The sequence below is a fragment of the Thalassophryne amazonica genome, chromosome 12 (assembly GCF_902500255.1).
Source record: "Thalassophryne amazonica chromosome 12, fThaAma1.1, whole genome shotgun sequence".
Taxonomy (NCBI): Eukaryota; Metazoa; Chordata; class Actinopteri; order Batrachoidiformes; family Batrachoididae; genus Thalassophryne; species Thalassophryne amazonica.
In genome coordinates, this window is record NC_047114.1 from 99831680 (window position 1) to 99844798 (window position 13119).

At 42.7% G+C, this 13119-nt stretch overlaps 1 protein-coding gene across 1 annotated transcript in view; it reads right to left on the reverse strand.

Moving 5' to 3' along the window:
- Nucleotides 1-13119, reverse strand: part of lamc1 (laminin, gamma 1) — a 76497-nt gene that overhangs the window by 33863 nt on the left and 29515 nt on the right. The window contains exon 2 of the mRNA XM_034183469.1: nt 11676-11980. Coding sequence (XP_034039360.1) covers nt 11676-11980 — 305 coding nt within the window. The remainder of the gene's footprint in view (nt 1-11675; nt 11981-13119) is intronic.

The window sequence follows — 13119 nt, forward strand, 5'->3', positions numbered from 1 at the left end:
CCTGTTGCAGATGGCGAAACCCGACTTTCTCTCAGTGAATCATAACGTCTCATCCGTCCAGCAGCTGCAGAGCCTCACTTCCTAGCTGCTGCAGGAATGTTGGGTGAAGCTCTCGGTGCGTCAACACGTCAAACCGCACGCAGCATTTGTCTGCCATCAATCACGCGCCGCTCGGTGAGAACTGCTCAGCCGGGACCGGAGCGCCACTCGGCCTTACACACACCTCTGGGAATCTCAAGTATTCAGCTGTGATGCAACAAGGTGCATGCTGGGAAACAAACCAAGACTGAGATTTTCCAGAAGATCTCCAAATCCACCAGGAGGTGGAGCTGCAGGCATCAACACCAGACACCTGGTTATCCTGCAGCTGACAGGAAAGCTGCAGAGTGAAAACTACACAGGAAGTGATCCAGACCAACAAACAAACAGTCTCATCTGTCCAACATCCTGCTGCAGGTTACAATCCAGAAAATGTCGACGACCTCAGTGTTATAAATAAGGTTTGTGTTCCTGTATTTATACACCAACAGTGTTGTTTGCACAGTGTTTATATTTGACATCAATGTAGACATACAGAGCCCCGCCCACTGCCCCGCCCCTGAAATATTAACATCTTTTTGTCATGTGACTTGAGACACTATTCAGCCGAATTCAGTCGATGAATTCTGATGTTCAAATGTGAATTAAAATCAAAACACTGGCCTGAGGTTAAATTTTCAGAAGAATCCAACCAATGTTGCAAAGGAAAAAAAAAACATTGATAAATGTTTGTGTTTATAAACAGTCAACATTAACACATAAATAAAGAAAAATAAAATTGTGCCACACCCCCAACTGTATCAGTAAGTACTCAAAGACTCAGTGGAAATACTGTTGTCGTTATCGCCACTGTTATTGTTGTCGTTATCCCTGTTGTCGTTATCGCCACTGTTATTGTTGTCGTTATCCCTGTTGTCGTTATCGCCACTGTTATTGTTGTCGTTATCCCTGTTGTCGTTATCGCCACTGTTATTGTTGTCGTTATCCCTGCTGTCGTTATCGCCACTGTTATTGTTGTCGTTATCCCTGTTGTCGTTATCGCCACTGTTATTGTTGTCGTTATCCCTGTTGTCGTTATCGCCACTGTTATTGTTGTCGTTATCCCTGTTGTCGTTATCGCCACTGTTATTGTTGTCGTTATCCCTGTTGTCGTTATCGCCACTGTTATTGTTGTCGTTATCCCTGTTGTCGTTATCGCCACTGTTATTGTTGTCGTTATCCCTGTTGTCGTTATCGCCACTGTTATTGTTGTCGTTATCGCCACTGTTATTGTTGTCGTTATCCCTGTTGTCGTTATCGCCACTGTTATTGTTGTCGTTATCCCTGTTGTCGTTATCGCCACTGTTATTGTTGTCGTTATCCCTGTTGTCGTTATCGCCACTGTTATTGTTGTCGTTATCGCCACTGTTATTGTTGTCGTTATCGCCACTGTTATTGTTGTCGTTATCCCTGTTGTCGTTATCGCCACTGTTATTGTTGTCGTTATCGCCACTGTTATTGTTGTCGTTATCGCCACTGTTATTGTTGTCGTTATCGCCACTGTTATTGTTGTCGTTATCCCTGTTGTCGTTATCGCCACTGTTATTGTTGTCGTTATCGCCACTGTTATTGTTGTCGTTATCCCTGTTGTCGTTATCGCCACTGTTATTGTTGTCGTTATCGCCACTGTTATTGTTGTCGTTATCCCTGTTGTCGTTATCGCCACTGTTATTGTTGTCGTTATCCCTGTTGTCGTTATCGCCACTGTTATTGTTGTCGTTATCCCTGTTGTCGTTATCGCCACTGTTATTGTTGTCGTTATCCCTGCTGTCGTTATCGCCACTGTTATTGTTGTCGTTATCGCCACTGTTATTGTTGTCGTTATCCCTGTTGTCGTTATCGCCACTGTTATTGTTGTCGTTATCGCCACTGTTATTGTTGTCGTTATCGCCACTGTTATTGTTGTCGTTATCCCTGTTGTCGTTATCGCCACTGTTATTGTTGTCGTTATCCCTGCTGTCGCCACTGTAATCACTTATTTTAGTTATCGCCACCATTACTGTCGTCATTATCACCGTTATCATTTTATGTAAAAAATGTCTTTAAATAAGAACAAACACATTTGATGCATTTTATGATTTTAACTGACAGTGAAACATTTTAATGTGGCGCGCCACCTGCTGGTGGCACAGTTATGAAACACAGCAAGACCCTCTGTCAGATGAGAACATGAACCATTTCAGAGGAAATCTTACTGTGTGAACTGATGAGTGTATTTCTGTAGGATGTTTTTTTTTTTTTTGCCCGAGTTTGTCTCAAACAAACCAATGAAAAGTTGCGCGAGCAGAAACAATAAAATGTTGCTGCACAACGAGGACAGCGACGGGTCAAACATGAAATATTTTTTACATTTTATATTTTTACAAAATTTTTTTATTTTAGTTCTTGCTGCTGAACAACTAACTAACTGAAATAAGGTTTCAAGATGGCGCTGTTGTATGTGGCCTGCCGTCGACACTCGCTTCTTTTAGTGTCGTTTTTATTGTTTTTGCACTTTGTTGCATGGAATGTGTCACCGCTCCTGGTGTATGATCGCCAGACTCTTATCAGCGTTCGGGCTTCGCTGGAGAATGTCGCTGTTTCTGGCTCGGGCGGACGGCCAGGGACGCGGCTGCCCCGCCGCCTGTCTTAGCGTCCGTACCAGACTTTCTACACCGGCCGCTTGGCGTGTTGCCTCGGCGTCTGCGCCGCAGAGGACGCGGGAGGAGAGGAGGAGTCCGTGTTCGGCTCAGAGTGTGCCTGGCTGTTTCCTGCAAACATGCTCCACGACAATTCATAGCCGGATTCTTCACACCATATGACGGCTACGACGTGCGGCGTTCCCTGACTTTTCGCTATCGGTGGCTCCGGCCGGTTGTCCGGGGTGCTGGGTCTCCACTTCCGCGTCGCCGCCCTGTGAGGAGCTGCAGTCGTAGCTGCGTGCAGGAGAACCTGCGCCCGCTCAGTCGTGTCTCCCAGCAGACTGACGTGCGCTCAGTCCGTGTGGCGCTCGTCAACACAAGGTCACTCACAAGTAAGACTTTCATTTTGAATGACTTTTTCTCCAGTCGTGATTTGGACTTTCTCCTGTTAACGGAGACCTGGTTGAAACCAGGTGAAAATAGCGCCTTTTCTGAGCTCCTCCCCCCCGGCTGCTCGTTTCTCAGCTCCCCGCGAGCATCAGGTCGAGGCGGTGGTGTGGCCACGGTTTTTAAAGACAGTTTTAAATGCCGATTTTTATCTTCTAATGTCTACTCCACTTTTGAACTTCAGTTGTTTGTGATGGAGTTTGACTGTCCTGTGCTCTGTGCTGTTGTTTATCGTCCACCAAAATTTAATAAGGATTTTATTCAGGAGTTTTCTGAGTTTCTGGCAGATTTTATCCCAAAATATGACAAATTTTTGGTCTGTGGTGATTTTAATATTCATATCTGTTGTCCTTCTAATCAGCTGGCTGATGATTTTAAAAGCCTCCTGAACTCTTTTGGTCTAACACAAGTTGTGGATGGACCAACACATAATCTTGGACACACCTTGGACCTGGTTATTTCTTTTGGGCTCTCAGTTTCACTTAAGGACATATCAGACGTTGCTATTTCAGATCACTTTCCTGTTATTTTTGAATTTATTGCTCCTCCATCTGCTGGTAAGCCACTTGTTCCTGTCTCTCGCCGCCGTTTGGTCACCTCCTCGACAGCGGGGGACTTTGCTGCTGCCTTCATGGACTCTCAGTTTTATGCCATGAATGGACTGGTTTCTCCATTACTCCCAGATAACATCCTCTCTTCTTTCCACTCTACATGCACAGTCATTTTGGACTCTGTTGCACCGATGCGCTGCAAATCCAGGAAATCAAAATCCGACCCCTGGTTAAATGCCACGACCCGTGCCCTCAGGCAACGCTGCAGACAGGCGGAGAGAAAATGGGAAAAGGACAAACTACAGGTGTCTCTGGGTTTTCTGAGGGACAGTCTGACTGACTATCAGAAGGCTGTGAAGGAGGCAAAAGCACAATATCTGTCTCATATTATTTCGAGCAGTTGTCATCGTCCCAGTGTGTTATTTCAGACTATAAACTCAGTTGTAAATCCACACACCTCTGTTTTGATGGACGCTACAACCACAACCTGTGAGGAGTTTCTTCAGTTTTTTATTGATAAGGTTTCATCAGTCAGACAGAACGCTGATCAGAGCTGTAATGTTGAGTTGTCTGCTCCTCGTGCACATTCTGCTGTGCTCGAACAGTTTGAGCCCATTTCTTTTGCATCTCTCGCTGATGTTGTAAAACACATAAAATCTACAAGTTGTCCTTCAGATGTTGTTCCAGCTAAGGTGCTGAAGGAGGTTTTTAATACTGTTGGGGTGGGTCTCCTAACTTTTATCAATGCTTGTCTTAGATCAGGGTCTGTTCCAGCTGCTTTTAAACATGCTGTGGTTCGACCTCTTCTTAAAAAACCTCACCTGGACTCATCAGTTTTATCTAATTTTAGACCTGTCTCTCATCTGCCATTTCTGTCTAAGGTTTTAGAAAAGGTTGTCTTTTTACAGTTACAATCATTTTTAGAAGACAATCTCATCCTTGAAAAATTCCAGTCTGGGTTTAGATCGCGACACAGCACTGAGTCAGCACTTTTAAAAGTTCATAATGATATTACTCTGTCGGTGGATGCAGGGAATCCTGCTGTGCTGGTTCTGTTGGACCTCACAGCAGCCTTTGATACTGTGGACTTGATTATTGTAATGCACTTTATGCGGGCATTAATCAGTCGTCTCTTGCGCGTCTCCAGTTGGTGCAGAATGCTGCTGCTCGTCTTTTGACAAACACTTCTAGATGTGAGCATATTGCGCCCATCCTGTACTCACTCCACTGGCTTCCAGTTCGTTTTAGAATTGATTTTAAAATTTTAATGTTTGTTTTTAAAGCTATTTATGGCCTTGCACGTCCCTACTTGTCTGAAATTTTAACTTTGCGCACCTACAGTAGGACGTTAAGGGCGTCTGGCCAGCTTTACTTAGATGTTCCAAGGTCAAGATATAAACGCTGGGGTGATCATGCTTTCGCGGTAGCTGGCCCCAGACTGTGGAAAGAGCTACCTCTTGAGTTACGTACTATTCCTGACCTAGCACTTTTTAAATCTAAGTTAAAGACTTATTTATTTAAACTGGCTTTTAACACTTAGTGGGGAGGTGACATGTTCTGTTATTTTTATGTTCTTTTTTTTATGTGTTGTTTTAAAATTTTATTTTACATGTGTTTTATTTTGTAAATTTGTGTTTTTAATGTTAAGCACTTTGGACACCAGTCGGTCCTGTAAAGCGCTTTATAAATAAATGTTGATTGATTGATTGATTGATTGATTGATTGATAACCAACCAACCACTTAACCAACTGACCAACCAACCAACTAAGGGTTCTAACTAAATTCCTTGCTGACCGACAGAGACAAAGTAATCACATTTTAATTATTTATTTTCCATTCACGTCCCCACGTGTTCATCTCGAGTAGGTTCATTATGTCATACGGTCACTCTGCACGGCCAGATGACATCACAGCACAACTGACCAATAAACAGATGACGCTAGTGCAGCTGTTGACATGTTGAGAGCTGAAAGCCTCAGATGTTGATAGTACAGCACCATCCGGTAATTATTACCATTATTTTTAAGTGACTGTGAGAAGACGTCCATCAGCAAACAGCGGGAAACATCGTGTGACTGATATGATGGCAACGTACCAGAAAACTGCTTAAACGGTTTTAAAAGAAATTAAAGCATCTAAATTAAAGCCATTGTTTTCTCAGCCACCGTGCACGTGAGTCACTGTGTGAGTCATTTTAAACTAGAGGTTATTTCCCATGAAGGACCACAGATGATTGACAGCAGCAGTGCTGAAGAGCGGCGACGGGCCGGCTGCCGCCGCCAAAAAGAGTCCGCGGGTATAAATAGTTCCATGCCGACAAGTCAAATAAGGAAACTGACAGCTGCTGTGGACGGATAAACGAGTTCATTTACAGACGGGAGGAAAAAAGAAACGATGAAATCAGGAGGATAAAAGTGTCGAGGTCCAAACACGTTTGTTTACAGAGAGGAAGAAAAAAAAAAGAAAGAAAAAACAAGATGCATCAGCATGGGAAGACAAACACTGAGGAGATAAAGAGAGAGACAGACAGAGAGGTTCGATTCTTGGCCCCATACTGGTGTCCCTCTATATGATACCCGCTTGTGCCAATTATTGCTAAGCATAATCTGTCTTTCCATTGCCATGCAGATGATGTTCAGATTTATTTACTTGTGGGACCAACAAAGAGTGAAGCACAACAAACATATGGATTGCACATATTACTAAATACTGCAAATATTAAAACCATTCACATACTGAGTAAATATAAAGTCTTGATCTGACCTGTTCGTTTCAGTCACATTCATCCTCACAGCCTGATGGAAACATATCTACATATAAATCCTCCTGATTTTGGAAAACAACATCTGAAAATACTTTAGTTCCTTGTTGAGGATGAAGAAATGTAACTCTTTCTACAAACGTTCCTCTGTGTTTTCTGCGTTTCTCAGCCTGAACCACAGAATGCCGGCACTTTGTGCCGCAACAAGAAAATTAACTTGTTGAAAGCATCACAGCGCCTCATTCATTCACGTCAGCGTTTATCACAGACATCAGTCGACTCTTCAGCATTCTACACACCATGAAAATAAATCCAATGATCCACCAAAACTAAAATAAAATTCTGATAATTACTCTGTTTTGCTTCCATGTGGATGGGGCGGGGCCGCGCAACAGCGTACACGTGCTCAGTGACGTACCCAGCAATATTTACATGTTCCACCTGCCAAACAAAAGGGTTCTGTTGGTAGTGGAAATGCAAACCAAGCCAGACTGAACTGTTCTGACCCGGAACACTTGGTGGAAACGGGGCTGTCAGCATACGCTGGATAATCATCAAGGCGTGACGGGGGCTTTAGCCGTGCAACCTTCAAAAAGCTACTCATGATTTCATCAGCTCTAGACTCAACTACTGTAACACACTTTATAGTGACGTTTCTCAGTCCGCGATTAATCATCTGCAGCTGGTGCAAAACGCTGCAGCCCATCTTTAAAGTAACGCCCCAAGAGTGTGCGCATCACCCCCCAGGCTGATCGCATCACCCCCCCCAGGCAGATCGCATTAGGGCTCAGCTATTGAAGTATTCTATTAATTATTTGAGTAATCGGATAAAAAGTACTTTTGCATTTTTAAACAACATCAACAGTCCAGGACTCTCCCTAAGCAATGGCACAATGTCGCTGCGCCATCCATGGGTGCAATTTGGTGGTGGATACCTTTCAACCAGGGGGGACAGAATATGGTATGTCCCCCCACCTTCTGACATATATGTGTGTACTTGAAACATGCTATGTCACTCTTATGTGCAAAACCATGTCAGAATAGTATCTTTGTTTCTGCAAGTTTGTATTTTTAGCAGCATTGACTTGTTCACACCTGTTTCTTGTTTGTCCCATTCGGAATTTTCTGGGACTGCATTTGCCCAGATTTGAAACAAAAAATAGTTGACTCTAGGGACTAGTGTCTACACGTAAGTATCAATGGACCATATGCTAATTTACTAAATTGCGCCCTTGGCGCCATCACGCAGATTGTCAAGATTGATAACAGCTTAAACTGTGTGTGCATATATATATATATATATATATATATATCTATCATCAGTTGTCTGCAGTCCAGGATTAGGGGTCTTCAACTGGTTCAAAACGCTGCTGCCAGACTCTTGACACAAAGCAGAAAGTTTGACCACATTATGCCCATTTTGGCCTCCCTGCACTGGCTTCCTGTTCCTACAAGATGAGATTTTAAAGTACTGTTATTAATTTATAAAATTGTTCATGGACTTGCACCTCCCTATCTGGCTGACCTGGTAAGCCCCTATGTACCAGCTCGGGCCCTGCGTTCTCAGGGTGCAGGACTTCTGTATGTTCCCAGGGTGAATAAAAAGTCTGCCGGTCACAGAGCTTTCTCCTACTGTGCTCCAGCTCTGTGGAACGATCTCCCGGCACACATTCGGCAGTCGGATACTGTGGAGATTTTTAAATCACGTTTAAAGACTCATTTGTTTTCTCTGTTTTATCATTAGTATTATGAAGTGTTTTTATTCTTGTATTCTTTTATGGTTTCTTTCTTTTATGGTCGTTTTTTTTATTTTTTTTTTTATTGTGTTTTAAAATTTTAATTGTTTTTCGTGTGAAGCGCCTTGAGACGATTTTATCGTCTCAAGGCGCTATATAAATTAATACATTTGAATCTGAATCAGCAACTGTCTGCTCCAGATCAAACCTGAAACATTGGGCTTTCTCAGGAACAAGCTCCTCCCTGATCTACGCAGCATCACTGTTTTGGATCTTTTAAACACTAAAGACTTTTCTTTTTAAAATGACTTTTATAACTTACTAGTGCTGAGACAATTTTTTTTGAAGTTAGCGGCTTTATATGACAAAATAAATGGAACATGGAAACAAATCCGTATACAAACGCTGGTTCTGCAGTGCTGAATTTCACTTCAGTACGTGCGCAGTATAAATAATCACACTTAAAAATCTCAGTGATTGTCAACACATTTTAATTGCATGAATAGAAATATTGGACACACACCTGAGCACTGGATGTCGCTGAGCGGTACGAGTGCTGTGGGCTTTGGCGCTCGCTCTGCCTCTTCCATACGTGCAGATTAGTCCGTTTAATATTAATTTGATAACATGTTTCTTCATCTTGCAGTGTTCTTCCAAGGTTTTATTGATTAAATCAGAACATAACGTGCAGAGGGCTTCACCGGGGAGCTCAACCTTGCAGACAAATTCACAGAGTCCTGCTCCAAACATGTCCACTAAACCTTTTTTTTTTTTTTTTTTTTTTTAAACACCACTTATTGATGTCTTTAACGCGGTCTTCATCCTCTCTCTCTCTGTAATTTTGGCCATGTTAGAGACGCAGCTCGACACAGAAAACTTGCAGAAACTCAAAATGTCCACGTCCGGGTACTTTCAGTGACTTTAGATATTACAGAGATTCTGACTGGCTGAAAGTTTGTTGCTGTAGAAAAAGTAACCAATGACATCGTGCATTTTAGCGTATAGTTTCAGCAATACATTCCTGTGCATGAGGAAAGGTTTAACAAGCACGGCTGGCCCTGCTGCACCTCTGCCCCCCCACCCCCAAACTTTTCTCAGCGGATTTACGCTGATCTCAGAAATTGCCCAGAAATCCAGAAAAAGTCGTAAATCCGCGGAGAATTCTCATCCCTGCACAGCATCTGCAGCACCGCCACGCCCAGTCAGCCCGAGGTCAGGTCTTCTCAGGAGGTTCTGCTCCGAGTGTCTGCAGCTTTTACAGCATGTGTCCATCTGATGTGGATGCTCAAAGTACACGTCATGCACGTGCACATCAGGAACAACTGGGGGATTAAGAAGATGAACTTTCATTTGATCCTGATTACAGGGTAAAAGCAAGCAGGATTTTTGACCCCAATTACAGGATCAAAGGAAGAGACAGACACACACAGACACAAAGGAAACCAGTCTTCTTGGTGAGACTCAAAGATCAAGGATCAAAGATCAGAAGTCATGATGTGATAAAACATCAAAAGGGGGAATTTTTTTGACTATGAAAATTAATAAAAGTCAACTGTGGACAGACGCAAACATCAGCCAGCTGGTCAGCAGACCTACGAGCTCCAAGGACAATTATTAAAACTGGTGATCAAACAGGTATCTTTCTTACAGTCTTTAAACAAATCTTTGTGGTGGGAAATGTGCACAAGCCAAAAACTGCAGTGTGCCCTCACGTCTAAAAAAATAAAAAGTGCTCCTTGCGGGATTTGTTTCTATGACAACAATAAACGGGTTGCTTCAGTGTTGCGTCCTCCGGCGTCCGCACCTCATCTCAGCGCTTTCTGAAAAGAAACGCCTCGTTCTTCATAGGATGTTTCTAACAAACAGCTAATGACTAGCTGACAACGCACACAGTAATAAACGCATCTGTTCAATCTGCCGTCACAGATGAAGGTTTTTTTTGTTTGTTTTTTGTCTGAATCAGCTGACTGCTCTTTCCCTGAGCGCAGGAAAGGTTTCCCTCTCTCTGATTGGCTGCCTGAAGGCTCCACAGTGAACAGCATCCTGAAGAAATTAGAGATTGTCACTTTAAAGTAGGGATGCACCGATCCACAATTTTTCACTTCTGATCCAATCCCAATACCTGAATTTGGATATCTGCTGATACCGATACTTTTCCGATCCGATACCAGAGCTCTGATTTAATATTAATATTGTCATTATTGTTGAGGATTTCCTTAAAAAGGAGACCTGAAAGTTGAGCTACAATTTGCCAGAAGGTGCATCTAAGATGGAAGTCTAGATCTGATGTTTTGGTGAAAGAATTAAGTACCTTTATTTTTTATAGACTTTTGTAGCCTTATATTTATAGACTTAAAGAGAAAAGACAGCACTCTCTCTCTCTGCCCGTCTCTCTCCCTCTCGCTTGCTTTCTCTCTCCCTCCGTCACACTCTCTCTTTTTCTTTCTTGCTGTTTTCACGCTGCGCAAACTTCAAACTTTTGAGAAACATGAATCCTTTCAACTGTAAAATAAATAGATGCTCATGCACAGGATTTTAATGGAGACTTTTTTCCCCTTTCAGCAGACAGAATCTCTGTTCGCTGTCTTCCTCGGCTGCACGTTGAGCTGCTTTTCATAGCGTTTTACAGCCTCGGGACAGTGAAGCACACATTTTCAGCAACAATTCAGTTAATTTTTCGGAAAATTCATGCTCAACGAACAGACAATTTGAACCCGAGAGCTGGACAGAAATTTGCCGCTAACCGCGTAACCGCGACCAGAACACTGCGGAAGAGAGCTCGCTCAAACAACCCAGCTTCAGAAAACCTCCCTCTGTCCTCCCACTTGGCAGGAAACAAGCAGAGAGCAAACAGCAGCAGTTGAGAGGATTCACAGTGGCTCTGCTAAAGTATTGGAAAATGTCGCGGGTTGGATCAGTATTTTCTGATACGTGAATTACGTCGGTATCAGAACCCGATACCGGTCTCATCCCTACTTTAAAGCGCTCCGAGTAGCTGCACAAAAACATGAAGTGCTCTGAAAAAAAATAAGACCTGCAAGGTTGAAAGTAAAGTTGTACGAGTTATCACCAAAACACACATCAGTTTAATCGCAGCCTGCGTTTGAGATCATTAAAATTGCCCAGCACGGCTAACAAAAGGCTTTTTATATTTGAAATTTGGCTAATTATCGTGTTAGCATGGCAGCTACTCTTAAAATGAGGAAAACTCCAAAAAGACACACCCAGAATTTCCTTCTTTCCTTTAATGGGTGTGTTCCTAATCAGAGGTTTTCAAAGACTCAAACTGGTGTTTCCGTTTCATCAACCACTTTGTGCTGAATAATTAATGAGCGTTTTCTTTAGTGGGAGGAGCCATCGTTGTTATAATCAGGTGCTTGCAGACAAACCTGGACACATATCCAGAGATGTCTCTGTTTGCTGAGGACTAAATTCTGCACAATGGTCAGCTTTCAACACTCAGTTTTACACGCCGCTCACCTGCAGGACGGCGCTGTTGTCAAAGTTGTAGGCGCTGGGTCGTCCCTCCAGCGTGGAGAAAGCCACGTTTCCACCAGTGAGTGGTGAGATGTCGCTGAATTCGTCCGTACAGAGTGCTTGCTGCTCATCCTCGAAGGTGCGGATGAAGCCGCGGTTGACCTTCTGGTAGGTCTTGTTGCAGGAGCCGCTGTAGTACTGGTACGGAATCCACGGCCCGTCCTCGCTGGTCCGCTTGTAGATGGCAAAGCTCTCTGGACGGCTGGTATGGAACTTCAGGCGGACGTACGTGATGTCAAAGGCCTTTCCTGGAGAGAGAGGAAATAAGATGTATAAATACAGCACCTAGTGCTAACAAACAGGAAATACAATATCAAGATTAACAATATCTCAAAAGAAATGAGCGTCTTCAGGCAAAGTCTAATCTGTGTGAGTGCGTTTGCTTTACGGACCATGAAAAACAAGGAGAAACGGGACCGGCACATCATCTACGTTTTCTCATCAGTTATTGAACCGACCAGCTTTTGTTTAGCCGTGGCAGCAGGCTTTTTCCTCATGTGTAGGTTACACACTGAAAACCACCACAAAGGTTCATCCAAGGAGCCAGATTTATTTTATACACACACACACTTTTATTGTGGGCAGTCTAAGGCACACCTGTGCACTAATCATGGTGTCTAATCAGCATCTTGATATGGCACACCTGAGAGGTGGGATGGATTATCTCAGCAAAGGAGACGTGCTCACTATCACAGATTTAGACTGGTTTGTGAACAATATTTGAGGGAAATGGTGATATTGTGTATGTGGAAAACGTTTTAGATCTTTGAGTTCATCTCATACAAAATGGGAGCAAAACCAAAAGTGTTGCAGGTTAATTATTTTATCACCTCTTCAGGAGAAGTAATCATTTTATTTGGGGTATATAATTGCCTCGCCAACAAAGCTGGGAGGAGGTTATCTTTTCACCCGTTTGTCTGTCTGAACAGCCTAAAGCCAACAATTTTTCATATTTCAGTATGAAATTTCTCCTGAAGATTCATATCATGATGGGTAAGAAGCAATTCAATTTTCAAGGTCATAGGTCAAAGGTTAAACTCAGGAAAAATCTTGGAAAATTGCGATTCTGTAACATTGAACAAATTTACAAAAAATCCTAATTATCAAAAAAGACTGAATGACTTTCATATTTTTCATTATTATGTAGGAAGGTTTCCTTTATCGACTGACAAAGTTTGATCCAGATTACAGATTTTGTGGCCGTTCAAATTTAACATTGAAAACCCCATTTGATGTATATTTTACATTATATCTTAATCAAACATGACCCAAACACTCTCATATTTGAAAGTGAGGTGCAGAATGACACTATCACCTGACAAAGTTTGATCTGGATCTGATCCGAATTGTGGATTTTGTGGACATTTGAATTTGATACTGAAAAGCC